The sequence below is a fragment of the Orcinus orca genome, chromosome 1 (assembly GCF_937001465.1).
Source record: "Orcinus orca chromosome 1, mOrcOrc1.1, whole genome shotgun sequence".
Lineage (NCBI taxonomy): Eukaryota > Metazoa > Chordata > Mammalia > Artiodactyla > Delphinidae > Orcinus > Orcinus orca.
In genome coordinates, this window is record NC_064559.1 from 203787115 (window position 1) to 203799996 (window position 12882).

Sequence of the window (12882 nt, forward strand, 5' to 3'; positions counted from 1 at the left end):
CCCATGAAGTTTGCCTTTTCCCCCAGAAAGCACAGGGCACACGTTGGGCTGGGAACACCTTTTATTTGGCCACATGCATCAGGGGTAGGAGAACTGCTCTCTTTCCAGCAGGAAGGAGAGGCAGAAACGTGGTCCGACAGGGTGGGGAGGTCCTGGGAATGGCAGTTCCAAGGGTAGGGTGGGCGCTTGGAATGCTCTCCAAGCCACAGAGTGCCTGGCCTAGGCATGGAGGTGGACAGGTGGTCCTTGAACCGCCCCCCCATCCCACTCATCCAGGGCTCACACATCCCAGCTCTCAGGGCCCGACCCTGCCCCTCACCTGCCCTGGGTTGCCGTGTGCAGGATTCCAGGGGGATCTTTTGGAGAGCCCTGCCCTCACTTAATACACATGTGGCTTCTGGGGCTTCACTGACAGTGAAGGGAGTCCAGACTTGGCCGGGACCCCACCCCACCCTGGGCCTGCCTATCTCAGACCAGGCCTGAGCCTCTGGACCAAAGCCACCTCGCTAAGCAGGCGGACAGAGTGAGAAAGCCTGGGAGTGGCAGAGAATGGGGCACAGGATGGGCCAGCAGAGCCATCCTTCCACTCCCAGACCTGTCTGAGCTACATCATTGCTCAGCATCTGCATTAGGCAGGGCAGCCACAGGCTTGCCAGATGTCCTGACTGTCCCAGGTCTGAGGGCCCTCAAAGAAGACAGTGAGAAATGACCCAGCAAGGGAAGGTAGACACATAGATCTAGGTTACCAGCAGAGCTTGGAGACCCTCCCTCAGAGGCATCTGGGGGAACACCATGCACCCCCCCAACCTCAGGGGCCCCCTCATTCAGGTTGAGACCCCCGGGCAGAGAGCTAGCTACCCATAACATATGAAGGCTGTACAAACGAAGAGGCTTCATGAAGAGGCAACTGGGGGGGGCAAGGATGAACTAGGAAGTCTGGGAGAGCCTGGCCTCTACCTCCCCTTCCCAAGCCCAGCCCATCTCTGACAGCAGTTTATCAGTTGGGGTTAGGTGGCTGGGGGCTCGGGGGCGTCATGGCAGTGGGGGCCCGATGGTGATGCTGCTGTTGGTGACCCTCGGGCCGTACCAGCCGGCCCAGTAGTGAGTGTCCACGCCGCCGTGCTGAAACCAGATGTAGCGGACGCCGGGTGGATAGTTGGAGAACGTGTGGGAGACCTGGGGGGCGGGGGCAGGGGGAGGGAAGGAGAGCGGTCAGGGGAGTTGACCCTGAGCGGGGTACTGCCTGAGGGGGTGAGGGGACCAGGATGGGCTGAGGTCTCAGTGCTCAACCCAGAGTCAGCAGAATGGAATTCTAGTCCTCACTCTGATTTGGGGCAGACCACCTCCCCTGTCTGTGTCTCCTCAGTTTCCTCATCTGTAAAATGGAGCAAAATCCTGCTGGGTCCACTCCACGGGATTATCTAAGTGCAGATCAAATGAACTGAAGGAAATTTTGCAAGCTGCCAAAGGATGTCCAATACACTCATCACTGAGCACACGTGGCTATTTAAGTTAAAATTAATTAAAGTTGGATAAAATTAAAAATTCAGTTCCTAGTCGTACTATGAACTGGCTCTTATTAAGTTTTCAATTGTCACATGTGGCTCTTGGCTACCAAACTGGACAGGGCAGACAGACCATTTCTTTCTTTCTCTCTTTTTTTTTTTTTTGGCTGTGCTACACCGCTTGCAGGATCTTAGTTCTCTGACCAGGGACTGAACCTGGGGCCATGGCAGTGAAAGCACCAAGTCCAGACCAGGGAAGTCCCAGACAGACCATTTCTATCACTGCAGAAAGGTCTACTAGAGAGCACTGGTCTGGATCAGAAGTTGGCAAACTATGGTCTAGGGGCCCACTGCCAGTTTTTGTAAATAAAGTTTTATTGGAACACAGTCATGCCCATTTGCTAAAGCTGCTTTCACAACACAACGGCAGAGCTGATGAGCTGAGTAGTTGTGATACAGTAAAACCTGCAAAGCTTAAACTATTTGTATCTGGCCTTTTAAGAAAAAGTTCACTGAACCCTAACCTAGATAATAGTAATAACTGATATTAGTAATTAATAATAGTCAATCTTTTTGAACATGGCTTTACCAGCATCATCTCACTGATAATCTTTGAGAGCTCAGAGCAGCCAAAGCCCAGGTAAGAAGCAGCAGAACTGGGATCTCAACTTGGGCCTGTCTGACTGCAGTCTCAGCCTTGGACAATGTGCCCCCTGTCCCCTTCCCGGCTCACACACCTCCCTCCACTTGGCATCGCTTTTCTGCTGGATGGTTGCTGGGTCTGGCTGGAAGGTCCCCAGAGGCGCATGCGCTGACGACAGGAGCTGAACACACAGCTGGTACTTGGACCCGCAGTCTGGCCTGGCTGCGAACCTGCAGGCGGAGGAAGGGCCCTTCAGGGCCTTGGAGATGGGGGGGCAGGGTGCGGGTGGGGCACCTGAGTGGCAGGGCCCCCCCAAACCCTCGCCCCAAGCACTCACCAGTCCTTCACCTCGATGTCTGGCCGTGTGGTGTCCATCAGCTCCTCCCAATACCCTTCAGCCTTGAGGTCCACCACCTGGGACTTGAGGCAGGTGCTGGGGGTGGGTGGAGGGGTGGGAGGGGCTGGGGCTCGCCACTAGGGCACTGGGGGGCTAGGACTGCCCCTCCCAGAGCAGGAGAGACCCCAAGGTGCAGTGACTTGGGCTTCCCCCCACCCCGCCCCGAGACCCCTCGGATCTTACTAATAAGAAGTCACGAAGTATTTCTTGACCTGGTCATTGGGGAATTCCTGCCTCTGGTCTCCAGAGAGCTCCTCCACCTTCCACTCATCGCCTCCATTCACGTCCAGGCTCCAGAACTCAAACCCCTCTGGTGGGAAAGCAGAGTTCGTATCAAAGGGAAGCCCCTCAGTGGCCGCCTCCCAAGTGCCCCTTGCTCCTGGCACCTCTCCCTGGACTTCAGCAGCTGCCCTCAAGCCCCGTGCTGGGGAACCCTGCACATCAACAGTGCCTGCCTTGTACTAGGTGCTGCCTGTGTGCCAGGCACCATGGTAACTGATTTCTACTGGGAATCCTGATGATGGGAACAACCAGACTACTTCTGGGATGGAATGCTCTGGTGCCAGTCAGACAGATCTGGGTCTAGTCCCGGCTCCACCAATACTGGGCTCTGTGACCTTAGGCAAGCTGCTTTCTCTCTCTGAGCCTTGGTTTTGTCCTCTGTAAACCGGGGTCAAGAACAGGGGCTGGCAAACTTTTTCCATAAAGGGTCAGAATACTTCAGGTTTTGTGGGCTACATGTTGACTCTATCACATAGTGTCTTGTTTTGTTTGTTTAAGATTTTTTTTTTTTTTTTTTTTTTTTTTTTTTTTGCGGTACGCGGGCCTCTCACTGTTGTGGCCTCTCCCGTTGCGGAGCGCAGGCTCCGGACACGCAGGCTCAGCGGCCATGGCTCACGGGCCCAGCTGCTCCGCAGCATGTGGGATCCTCCTGGACCGGGGCACGAACCCGTGTCCCCTGCATCGGCAGGCGGACTCTCAACCACTGCGCCACCAGGGAAGCCCTTTTTGTTTGTTTTTTAAATAACCCTTTAAAACCATAAAAACTATTCGTAGCTCCTAGGCCAGATTTGGCTTATGGACCATAGTTTGTCAACATGCTGGTGAAGAACATGGCCGTTGGGGAGTCAAGTGAGGCAGACATCTGAAAGCTCTGGACAGCTTGGGGTTGTTTTACTATCATTTTGCTCCAGAATTTGGCCACATAATAGAGATTGAGGTTCTCATGCCGTCAAAGTGTCTACTTAGTCATTTACAGCACAGCAAGGGAAAAGAGGGGGCTCTGGATGACCGCAGAAGTTTTGTTTTACCTTTTGTTGGAATGTGCTGGGAAGAAGACCGGATCTCTCATTCTCTCATAAGCAAAGCCCCCTTTGTCTTCTGGGCAGTCCTAGTAGGCCTAGTCCTGGAGTCTGGGAGCCAGGCCAAGAAAATATGGCTCTGACTTCCTGGTCTTGTGTCTTGGGCACAATTCATTCCAACTGGCCAACATTCCCTCTCCTAGGAAAGGTCACTGGGGAAATAACCTTCAGAGTGGAATAAGAGTGGAACAATGCCACTCTTGGCCTCAGTTTTCCCATCTGAAAAATGGGTGCCTAATAGTACCTACGTCTTAGGATTATTGTGAGAAAGGAATTAAACCCCCCAAAGTGCCTGGCTGGCTCATAGTAAGCGCCTAATGAATGTTAGCTGGTATCACGACAGTCTGTGTGTTTGGGGGCACATCATACCCAGTCTGCACCCCACCTTCGGCGCACGGGTTATGCAGGAGGTTCTTGTGGAGGCTGCGGAGGAAGTAGAAGACCTTCCAGTCGGCCACGGGCTGGTCCCAGTCTTTGGTAATGAAGCCCTCACGCAGGCATTTGCGCTTCCAGAGGGTCACAAGGTCGATGAGGTCTCGCCAGAGGCTGCAGACCAGGCGGCAACGCAGCAGCAGCTGGCGGGCGGGCACGTGCGTGAACAACTCCAACAGGATGTTCTCGGGCAGCTCGTTGATGTTCCCCACCGCCATGGCTCTCCTGTGGTTGTTGAAAGCTACACTACAGACCTGATCCTCGCCCCAGGACCCAATATTCGCAGCACCCCGTGGTGGTGGAGGTTCCCTCCCAGCACTGCCATTGACTATCTCAGGAAAGTCACTGGGCCTCTCTGAGCCTCAGTTTCCTCCTCTGTAAAATGGGGCCAGGAACAATACTTACCTCCTAGAGGGGGTACAAGGAGCTTGGGACACAGCATTAACTCAGTAAAAGGGGAGCTCTGATTGTTTTTACTGGCAGCTCACAATAGCCTCTAAGGGAGGCTCAGGAGGCAGAAGAGGTATCAGGATCTGCCCAAGGTCACACAGACAGGAGCAGAGGGGAAAGGAGCCTGAGCCTTCTCGGAATCTAGAGCCAGCTTTTTTCAATAGGTCGGACGGTCTTTAGCATGGAAATCACAATTCGCAGCCCCGCAGCCTGTCTGGTACCTTCCGCATTCTCTCGCCCATCCTCAAAACAGAGGAGCGGAGATATGGGGGGGTGGGCAGGGATAATTATCATTGTCTCCGACCGAGGTCCAAAGGGCCCTAGCCACTTTTTCGAGACCACGGAGTAAATGCTCTGCCTGGCTGGGACTGGAGAAGGGGTGGGCGATGGGGAGCAGGCTTTCCTATACCCCCACCCCCATCCCCGTGGCTGGGCTCCAGCCCCGGGTGTCCCCGCGCGCCTTCGACTTCCCATCCCTCCTCGTGGCTTTCAAATGTTTCCCAAAGTCTAGGCTTGGATCCCTGCGCATCGATGGCGACCGCAGCTCTAGTTCCTGCTCGCGCCACCTCTCGAGGCCGCGCCGCGCAACCCCGTCGCCTGGGCCTTGTCCGCGCGGGCCTCCCTCGGCGCACTGCTGCTGGGCCCGGAACCGCCGAGCCCGCCCGCCCGGCCCCCGCACCCCGCGTCCCCGCCCCGGCGCTCCCCGCGCCCACTCCCGCCGGTCACCTGCCCTCTGCCACCGCTGTGCAATCCCACTCCGTAGCAGGGGCTGAGCCAGCCTCCGCCTGCGGTCGCCGGTGGATGCAACCCCGCCCCAGCCCGCCGAGCCCCGCCCCGGCCCCGCCTCCACGGCCCGCTCCGGTCCCCGGCCCGCGGGGAGCACCCGGCTTGGGGTGCGCCCCCCACGGATGTAGGAAAATTACCTGGGGCGGGGCGGTGTCGTGCCGGGAGGAGCCTCTGCCCACACCCTCCGCATGACCCAGACTCTCCCAGCCTCCTCCCAGCAGCCACCCCAGGAGGGTGCTGGGAGACGCCCCGAATCGGACTCCCACCCGCCCCCATTAAAAAAAAAAAAAAAAAAGAACCGACTCCCGACCTTTCTTGGCCTCCTGGGTCCGCCAAGGAACCGGGAGCCTCAGGCCTCGGGCCGATCGCTCCGGACTGTGGGGCGTCCCGGCGCGGGGCCAAAGGCGGGGCGGGGGCGGGGGCGGGGGCGGAGGCGGGGGCCTTTAAGAGGCGCGTCCGGCCGGGACCCGACCCAGACGTGAGCAGCGCCTGGACTCGCCGCCGCCGCCGCCGCCGCCGCCGCCGCCGCGGGACTCGGACAGCCCGCCCGCAGCGCTCCGGGTCCTCCTCCTCTCGCGACAGCGCTCTGCAGCGATGGACGGAGACGGTGACCCAGGTAGCCGCCGCCGCCGGATCCACTCGCTCAGCCCTGGAGGGGTGACCGGGGCAGGCGGGCGAGTGCTACGGAGAGGGGGCATCAGAGAGCGAGGGGGCTCCGATACACAGAGCGACACACTTTCACCCAAGCAAAGCCCTTGAGACAGTCTCAAAGGAGCACAGTCCTCTGTCTGGTGTCTTGATCTGCTGGAGGCCTTGAGAGATGACAGGCAGAGAAGGAGGACTCCCGGGTCCCATTTACCCGGGAAAGAGCGTATGAGTAATCCCACGTTCCCACCTCCTGAGGGTCTATTGGACCCGGGTCTGGGACCTATCTGGGATGGAAGAGGCCACAAGCCTTTTTATTCCATCAGCTTCTTCCATTTGCCAACTCTGGGCCGTGAGATGCCTGAATCGCCATGAATTTCTTGGGGTTACTGGCTTCTCCTCACCCCATCCCAGCTTTCCTCCTGGGATCCCTTGTCTGGAGGGGCTGTCCTTCATTTGGGTGGCTGGATGCCCAGTGGGAACCAGGCTGGTGGTGAGGGAGAGTTGGGACATCAGCTCTAGCCGATGCTCAGGGCCCTTTGAGACTGCCCAGTCATCTTGTCTGGCACCAAAGGTCCCCCGCTCCCCATCTCTAGAACTCTCCGCTGGGCCTGTAGGGGTTGCCTGCTGAGTCGGGGTGGGAACAAGACCTGCCCCCACCCCTTCCTCACCAGGCCCATCTGAGAGTGGCCAGTTGCTTGGGGAGACAATGGGAAACAGACTGATGCTCACTCAGGCAGCCGAGCTCCCCACCCCGTCCCTCCAGCCCTGAAAATCCTACCTCCTTCCGCTCTTGCCCCCAATCCGTGGCCCCCTTGCCCCACCCTTTATAGGGCCCCAGAATGGGTTCCTGCTTCTTCCCAGGGCCCAGCTATTCCCTGGACTCAGGGGCCCAATCCAGGTGAGTGAATAAGCCTCGGAGGCAGCTTTCAGGGGCCAGATAACTTTCCGAAGGCAACAATGTGGGGAGTTGTGTGTGCTCAAGAGGGGGTGGGGGGGCCTGTAATCAGATCTGGGGCCTTGAGTGCCAGGCCTGGGGCCAGGAGAGGGGACTGGGCGAGGTGCACCTTTCGGGGGAGCATCAGGTGTCCACCAGGGCCAGGGCAGGGCAGGGCAGGGGGAGGGGTGGAGAGGTGAGGGCACTGGGCCCAGCTCCCCAGAGAGCTGTGGGCAGCAAGATGGGCAGGTGACATGGCTTCAGGGCAGGCATTTTCCTCTCCGCCATCCCACAGATCTGCGGTGTGACTTGGGAGAAGTCAGTAAGACTCTCTGGGCCTCAGTTTCCTCCTTGCCAAAAGGGAAGTGTGAAGCCCCACATCATAAAGATGTGGCAAAAAAAACCCAAAAAACAAAAAACTAACAATGAAGGGAACTGTGCTGAATGATAAGATTCACTAAATAAGATCTACTGAGGACTCACTGTGTGCTCTGGGCTCCAAAGACGTAAACCCTGATTGGGCTCTCAGGGGGCTGAGAGTATGGGCAGTGGGGAAATGCTGCATGTGAGGAGGTGAAGGGCTGGCCGCCCAGGTTCTGGCAACACCCAGCCTTGGGTCTAGGCCCTGCTCGTTCCTCCCCTGGTGCCTGGCCTGTTTCCACCACCACCTTGGCTTTCCAGGGCCCAGCACTTAGGACTCCCCCACCCCCACTGTCCTAGGTCTGAGAGCAGTGGCCTCCCCCATCACCCAGAGTGGCTCTGTCACCTCCACACTGTCTTTCCCTCCTCCACTCGGTATCCACTTATTCAAGGCTTCAATGGCCCAGCTGAGGCCAGCCAGGATCCAGGAGACAGTCCAGCCCACAGCTCCTGATATCAGTCCCTCTCCTCATAATTTGGAATGCCCTTGCCCCCTCCTCAGAAGAGTTGAACATCAGATGACTGTCTGATTGGCCTGGGATTACCCCCATTTTACAGACGAGGAAGCTGAGGGCCAGGAATAGGAAAAGGAGTGAAGAAACCTTCTTTCCCAAGCACTTACTACATCTCCCTATTTGATATACATGTTCTCTTTTAACGAGCTTCCCTCCCCCATCCCCAAGCCCCTGTTCTCCCTTCCCTTCAGGCCTCAGATCCCGGCATCCCCTGCCTGAATACCAGCAGTGTGACCTTCGGCAGGTCACTCCCCATCTTTGAACCTGAGCATTTTCATCTGTGACATCAAAATCATAACCCTCAACTCAACGAATCATTTTCTCAGGGCTGTGATGGTTAAAGGTGGCTCTGGAGCCAGACTGCCTGGGTTCGAATCCAGGCTCCGACCACTCATTCGCTGCGTGATCCTGGGTGTTTTTACCTCTCTGTCCCTGTTTCCTCATCAGGGAAATAGGGATGGTGATAGGGACAACCTAGAAGAGATGCTGTGAGGATTTAAAGAGTAAAAATTAAAACGCTCAGAATGGTGCCTAACACTTGCTAAGTGACAGGGAGCCAGGCAGGGCGCCAGATGCCAAGCATGGGGGATGAAGCAGTGAGTTTCCCAGACCCGGTTCCTGCCCTCATTCCCTCAGTCTAGTCCCCGGGAAAGGTGTTTATAAACCGTCAAACCCTTGGACAAAAGCTAGGAAGGATGGAACTCCCAGCGGTGAGGTGAGAGGATGCTGTAGTAGGGGAAGTTGGGGAGGGCTCCCCTGAGGAGGTGACCAGAGCAGGGATCTTAGAGGGCCGTTGAGAGGGCTAAGGGGCTTCATTGTGTCAGGAGTATCATCAGTTCCTGCTGTCGGCTCAGGTATGGGGTTTACTGGCACTGCAGGGGAAACTGAGGCCTCCGAGGCCACTCTTCAGACTTGGAGCTGATCTGTGGCCCCGGGCTCCTGGGCCTCCTCCACAGGGTCCCAGGCTCTGGTCACGGAAACTCCGGCGCCCGCTGAGGACTGTCCGAGCGCGGGTGGGGGCGGACGCCTTTCACATCGCGGCCGTGGCGCGCGGCGGGGGCAGTCTGGGGGGAGTCTCAGCCGCGCCCCGCCCGCCCGCAGAGAGCGTGGGCCAGCCGGAGGAGGCGAGCCCGGAGGAGCAGCAGCAGGAGGCTGGCGCGGAGGAGGCGAGCGGCGGGGAGGAGCGGCCCGAGGACGAGGGGGAGGAGGAGGAGGCCGCGTACCTGGACGAGCTGCCCGAGCCGCTGCTGCTTCGCGTGCTGGCCGAGCTGCCCGCCGCCGAGCTGGTGCAGGCCTGCCGCCTGGTGTGCCTGCGCTGGAAGGAGCTGGTCGACGGCTCTCCCCTGTGGCTGCTCAAGTGTCAGCAAGAGGGTCTGGTACCCGAGGGCGGCCCCGAGGAAGAGCGCGACCACTGGCAGCAGTTCTACTTCCTGAGCAAGAGGCGGCGCAACCTGCTACGCAACCCGTGCGGGGAAGGTGAGGGGTCGCGCCCCGTCAGCCCGGCCTGGGGAGCTCAGCTTCCCCTTCTGTACCATGGGCAGTAACAAGGCCAGCCTGCTTTGAGGGGTGGATGAGATAAGGCGCTTGGCGCAGTGCCCAGCACAGAGTAGCCCCAGTACAGACTGTAGTATTATCCTCCTGTCCTGCTCCGGGGCGGGGGAAGTCGGGGAGGCGGGCGGGAGTTGTCTCTCTCCCAGATCCTTCCACCCCCCAGGGAGCTGGGGCAAGACAGGCCCCGCGGAGGACCCTCCTGGGAGGGAGAGAGAAGCTGGGGACAAACAGGAAGTGCTCACCATTCACGCCCACCATCGTCTGCCCACCGCGACACCATTCAAGGACCACGTTCATCCTCCCCCCCACGATAGGGGCAAGAGCCACCCTGCCACACCCTCGCAGGGGCTGGGTGACCAGCGTGGGGCTGTGGTGTTCCTACAGAGGACTTGGAGGGCTGGTGCGACGTGGAGCACGGTGGGGACGGCTGGAGGGTGGAGGAGCTGCCCGGAGACTGCGGGGTGGAATTCATCCACGACGAGAGTGTCAAGAAGTACTTCGCCTCCTCCTTCGAGTAAGGAGAAGGGGGATGGATGAGAAGGGGGGGAGGGGACCTCCACTCAGTCCTAACCCCCAGTCTCCCAGGTGGTGTCGCAAAGCGCAGGTCATTGACCTGCAGGCTGAGGGCTACTGGGAGGAGCTGCTGGACACCACTCAGCCGGCCATCGTGGTGAAGGACTGGTGAGCGGCCGTGGGGGAAGGGGAGCGGGGTTGAGCGGCGAACTGGAACCGGCTACTCTGCTTGAGAGACTGCTGCCTCCCTGCTCTAGAGCTTGCAGTCACGTGACCATGGGTTTTCAGGAGAAGGTGAAAATCCATCTCCCCTCCTGAGTTTTAAATGTTGGCAATTTTTTTTGTTTTTTAATATCCACCTGCTGTCCCAACAAAAAGTGTCCCTGTGGGTTGGCTTTGGTCCCAACACTGGGTCTGGCCCATCTGGGGTTTAGTCCTTGGGTTTGGGCAAGTCACTTTCTCTCTCCGGCCTCGGTTTCCTTATCTGTAAAATGGGAACATTGGTATTACCGGTCAGCAGGGTTAACTCCTGTAGAGGGTTGGGCCCAGAGTACCCGCTCAGCAGGGCTGAAGCCTTCCCCGGGCGCTTCCTCCCTCCCTCCCTCGGGGCAGGTACTCGGGCCGCAGAGACGCCGGCTGCCTGTACGAGCTCACGGTGAAGCTGCTGTCAGAGCACGAGGACGTGCTGGCCGAGTTTAACAGCGGGCAGGTGGCAGTGCCACAAGACAGCGACGACGGTGGCTGGATTGAGGTGAGCTTGGAGGCCCGGGGGCGGTGGGGCCGGGCTAGTGAAAAGCCCGCCCACGGCCCGTGTGGGCGGGGCAGGGTTGGACTGGCCGAGAGGCTTGGAGGGGGGACGCTGCACTGAGAAATCCAGGGGGCTAGACGAGGGTCAGAGCGCCGGGGTGGGGTGGCTGGGGGAGGCCTCGGGACTCCGAGCCTGACCCTCCCTCCCCCTTCCCCCTGACTCCCCACCCACAGATCTCCCACACCTTCACCGACTATGGGCCGGGCGTCCGCTTCGTCCGCTTCGAGCACGGCGGACAGGACTGCGTCTACTGGAAGGGCTGGTTCGGGGCCCGGGTGACCAACAGCAGCGTGTGGGTGGAGCCCTGAGTGACCCCTCCTCCAGCCTCCCCCAGCTGCCTTGGAGGGCCAGAGGCGCGGGGGTAGATAGGGCTTAGTCGGTAGCATCCTGACCTTCCGCACCCGGCGCACTCCTCTCCCGTCCCATGCTCGAAGACCAGCCCCCTCAGAGGGAAAGATGGGTTTTGTTGGTATATATTTGCATCTAGAAAATAAGATGGGTGAGGGCGTGGGCCTACACTGGGCCCGCCGCTGCTGAATCCCCTGCACCTAACACTGTGCCTGCCACGAAAATGGGCGCTCAATAAATATTATTTGTCGGAGGAAGGAATGAATGAACACAGGGATGAATGAACTCCCCTCCCTTTGTTCAGTGTCTGTCTCTTGAGGGCCCCTGGCCCAGCCTGGAAAAATACTTGGTGGGGTTCCAGCTGCTCTGGTTTCCAGGGGCCCTTGGGCGGGTGCAGAGCCAGCCGGGCCTGGTCCCGCCGGACAAAGGCTGGGATTGTGAGGCCAGGGAGCGGGGAGCTGGGCCTGGCGCCCGACTGACACCCAAGCTGCCCAGAAGCCAGAACCGAGTGTGTGTGTGGGGCCCCCCTCCTGGCCTCTCTTGATCCCTCTCCCCGTTTTATTTTTTTCCTGAAGGCTGGATGGTGGGTGGTGGCAGCATCTCATCTAGGGTACCAATTCTCCTGGGCCCAGGGATGGATGCCAGTGGCTTGAGGTGGGGGATGGGGGGGTGACAGGCTGGGGGGCACAGGAAGGATCAGCTTGGTGTCCCTCTTCAGTTCTTGCCCACTTCACGCTGTCCTCCTTGGCTTGGTATTGGATCGGACAAGAGTCATTAGCATCTGGTCTCATTGGTCATTTTCCAAGCCCTGCCCAGGGGCTGGCCCCTGGTACTGGTTTGAGGAGAGGGGTGGAGGGAAGGGTGTGGTGCTAGGCTCTGGACCAGGAACTCCCTTTCTGGCCTCCCCAGCAGCTCTCAAACCCAGCCCCCTCCCCAGGACTCTCAGCTGCTGGTCTTGGGGGTGGGTGAGGGTCTGAAACATCTTCTCTCCTCTCCTAAAGGATGACCAATAAAATCTCCATGCCCCTCCAGCTTTCCTTTGATTCTGAGCCCTGATGCCACCTGCTGGTCAGGTGGGCTTGCAGAGTTTAAGCTGGAGCCTGCCTGCATTTGCTCATTGGCTCATTCATTCACTCATGATTCCTGACGCCCCAACCAGGGGCCAGGCCCAGCACAGGGTCCTAAAGTTGCAGGGGTAAGTCAGACACTCCTTGTCCCAGGAAGAGTCACCAGCTTGGCCACATCGAGGATGGGGCATCTGGGGAAGGGATATATCCAGTGTCACGGGGGCCTCCAGTCTGATGGTGGAGGCATAGCCCCTGCTCTGGGAGCATCCTGTCAGACAAGGAAAGACAAATCCCTGAGGACTCCCGGTCTGATGGTGGAGGCACAGCCCCTTGTTCCATGAGCACCATTGGTCCTTTCTAGGGGTTTTCACAGTCCAGTGGGAGAGGCATTCTCCACACCCACCTGAGTGGCCGATCAGACAGGAAAAGCGATGCTTCGCCCTGGGAGCCCAGTTTGATGAGGAGCCATGAAGGAAGTGGGTCACCCCCATGAGCTCCCAGGTT

The 12882-nt window shown here is 58.8% G+C and overlaps 2 protein-coding genes across 5 annotated transcripts; one reads left to right on the forward strand and one right to left on the reverse strand.

Moving 5' to 3' along the window:
* Positions 1 to 43: 43 nt before the first annotated feature.
* On the reverse strand, positions 44 to 5997 carry FBXO44 (F-box protein 44). Of its 4 annotated transcripts, none has more exons than XM_049712746.1 (6): positions 5885 to 5997; positions 4292 to 4563; positions 2729 to 2855; positions 2486 to 2581; positions 2243 to 2378; positions 44 to 1176 (listed from the first exon to the last, which is right to left on the reverse strand). In XM_049712746.1, the coding sequence occupies exons 2-6, from the start codon at positions 4554 to 4556 to the stop codon at positions 1033 to 1035; spliced, it is 768 nt and encodes a 255-aa protein (XP_049568703.1). In that variant the 5' UTR covers positions 4557 to 4563; positions 5885 to 5997; the 3' UTR covers positions 44 to 1032. The 4 variants fall into 4 exon arrangements, with proteins under 4 accessions (XP_049568703.1, XP_049568696.1, XP_004272440.1 ...); XM_049712739.1 differs by lacking the exon at positions 5885 to 5997 and adding an exon at positions 5712 to 5736; XM_004272392.4 differs by lacking the exon at positions 5885 to 5997 and adding an exon at positions 5515 to 5630.
* Positions 5998 to 6061: 64 nt separating this feature from the next.
* Positions 6062 to 11580, forward strand: FBXO2 (F-box protein 2). Its single transcript, XM_004272391.3, has 6 exons — positions 6062 to 6190; positions 9193 to 9567; positions 10027 to 10156; positions 10228 to 10323; positions 10768 to 10906; positions 11137 to 11580. The coding sequence occupies exons 1-6, from the start codon at positions 6169 to 6171 to the stop codon at positions 11269 to 11271; spliced, it is 897 nt and encodes a 298-aa protein (XP_004272439.1). The 5' UTR covers positions 6062 to 6168; the 3' UTR covers positions 11272 to 11580.
* Positions 11581 to 12882: the final 1302 nt, after the last annotated feature.